Source organism: Diceros bicornis, chromosome 5 (genome assembly GCF_020826845.1).
Source record: "Diceros bicornis minor isolate mBicDic1 chromosome 5, mDicBic1.mat.cur, whole genome shotgun sequence".
Lineage (NCBI taxonomy): Eukaryota > Metazoa > Chordata > Mammalia > Perissodactyla > Rhinocerotidae > Diceros > Diceros bicornis.
In genome coordinates, this window is record NC_080744.1 from 28,691,411 (window position 1) to 28,693,681 (window position 2,271).

The window sequence follows — 2,271 nt, forward strand, 5'->3', positions numbered from 1 at the left end:
CTTGGAACATCCATGCTCTGAAGCACAGACAATACAAGGACTGGATAATGTAAGGAGGCCATGAGCAAAGATAGGGCTGGAAGCCTGCTCTCCAGTACACCTAAGGTACTTGCCTTTCTCTGAGGAAAAAAAGCCATCCTTGGAGAATTAATGATTAACAGTCAGATTTGAAATTGGAATGAAAAATAATAAGTAGGCTCAAGAGTCCTCTATGAAAGATGACACTTTCCACTAAGGAGTAGACTGTGCCCTGATGTCTAGCAATTGGGCACAATTCCTGGGACATATGTTACTATTGCTCAGGCTCTTGTAAGGAAATTTTTAAAAAGATAATGTCCCATAATTACCATGAAGCATAATAATAATGTACTTCATCCATATATACCAAGTTGAATATTTTCATTTCTTTTTAAAGTGATACAATTTTTAAAAAAAGTAAGTCATCTACCCGGTTTTACACATTTGTGTAGCAAAGACACTTGCTCATACAGATTTAAAGTATTAGGGAAATAGTGCAGCCTACTGCGGAGTGAATAGACATGGAGACACACAGAGAGGAAAGTAATGTAATGACTATGGAATCTCTGACGATGAGGTTACCATAATCGCAGATAGGAGAGAGGAAGAGAGACTCCACTCATGGAGGCCATGGAATAGCAGTCTCTCCAGGAAGGAGAGAGTTTTAGGGATGTGAAAACCTGATCATAGCAGAAACCATGAAGGCTAAGAGGAAAAAAAACAATGAAAAAAACACAAGGTAAGTGATGCCCCTTAGTGGAAGAACTCTTCTGAGTGGTAAGAGGAGGCAGAGTAGGAGGCAAAATGGACCCAGCAATGCCAGGCAATGGGTAGTGGGAACAGCATACACACAAAGAAGCTCAGCATATAGTATTCATTTGACCCTAAGTACCTTGCTTGATCCCTTCTCCAAGGGCATTTGTGGTCAGAGGTGAGCAAGAGGAGAAAGTTATAAGATAAAGAATTTTCCTCTTAACAGTAAGATGCTAATGAGGGGAGGGTGGATCGCTGATGGCTTTTTCCCGTGCAAGTTCTTAACTCCTAAGAAGGGAACGGATGCATTTGCTCCAGATAGAGGGAGCATGTGAGCTTCCTCTCTGCCTCTTTCTCTCTCCTCACTGCTAACTTGACCTCCTTTCTCCTTCCCTCCCGCCTTTCATCTCTCCCTTGCTCTCTTCCTCATTCCTTCCTTGTTTCCTTCTCTCCCTCGTCTTTCTCTCCCTTTCTCCTTTTTTTTTCCTTCCCTCCTTCACTTTTCCTTCTCTTATCCACAGCCTCTAGACTGACTATAGGCCTAGTAAGGTCACTTTTTAGTCGATATTTCAGAGGTAATTAAATAGATTCTGAGTTGTCAATTTTAAAATGATCCAAAGTCTTAGAGCTCAGAACAGCAATAGGTGGTAGAAATGGACCCTGCGCAGGATTAGAAGCAGGCACGGTATCACAGAACCCATGTCCTTATCTCTTACATTCCCCGCAGGAAAATATGCGGACTCTGATCACCACACAGCTCCTGTCTCTGCTGCTCCTGCTGCTGCAGCCACCGCAGTTTCAAAGGGCTTTTAAATATTATGATTTATCAGATACAGAAGCAGAAGAATTTGAAGATTATTTGGAGGAATTATTTGCTACAGGGCCTACCAAACCACCTACCAAAGAAGATTTCCAAAAGACTGTCATCATTCAGCCTGGAAGACCATTATCTGATCCGGAGTACTGTAATGACGAAATGAAGATGAAAAATGTTCACAACAGGTTGTATTGTAGGAAAGAACATTTCTTTCTCCAAGTAGCATATGAGAAGGTGCAAAAGATCTGTCACAACATATATGTGCCATGTAAGAATGGAGTTAAGAAATGTCACAGGAGCAAGAAACTAATAGAAGGAGTGTATTGTAATTTAACAGCAGGAGTCAAGATGTCATACTGTGAATATGAATCTTTTTACAGGCAAGGATATGCCCTTATCACGTGTCGATGGCAAAATGATATCCAAGAAATTATTCCTGATCATGTAAATGACCTTCAGGTAATATCTGACTAGCAGAAAAACATCATCCACCAGGAAGGTATCTTCCCCCCACCATTCTAGAAGAGTATTTTCTAAGACGTTAGAGTGGAAGGATAGAACCCTCTCCATACTGACCTTATAGGTCAAAATTGAGAATGGTAATTTTGATCCCATTCATTTTAATCATCCGCCTCCCTCCCTTCTTCCCCTGACACCATGCAAAGGCAACATGGGCTAGGTTC

The 2,271-nt window shown here is 41.3% G+C and overlaps 1 protein-coding gene across 1 annotated transcript; it reads left to right on the top strand.

Moving 5' to 3' along the window:
• The first annotated feature begins 1,504 nt into the window (after nucleotides 1-1,504).
• On the top strand, nucleotides 1,505-2,062 carry RNASE9 (ribonuclease A family member 9 (inactive)). Its single transcript, XM_058540390.1, has one exon. The coding sequence runs from the start codon at nucleotides 1,505-1,507 to the stop codon at nucleotides 2,060-2,062; it is 558 nt and encodes a 185-aa protein (XP_058396373.1).
• Nucleotides 2,063-2,271: the final 209 nt, after the last annotated feature.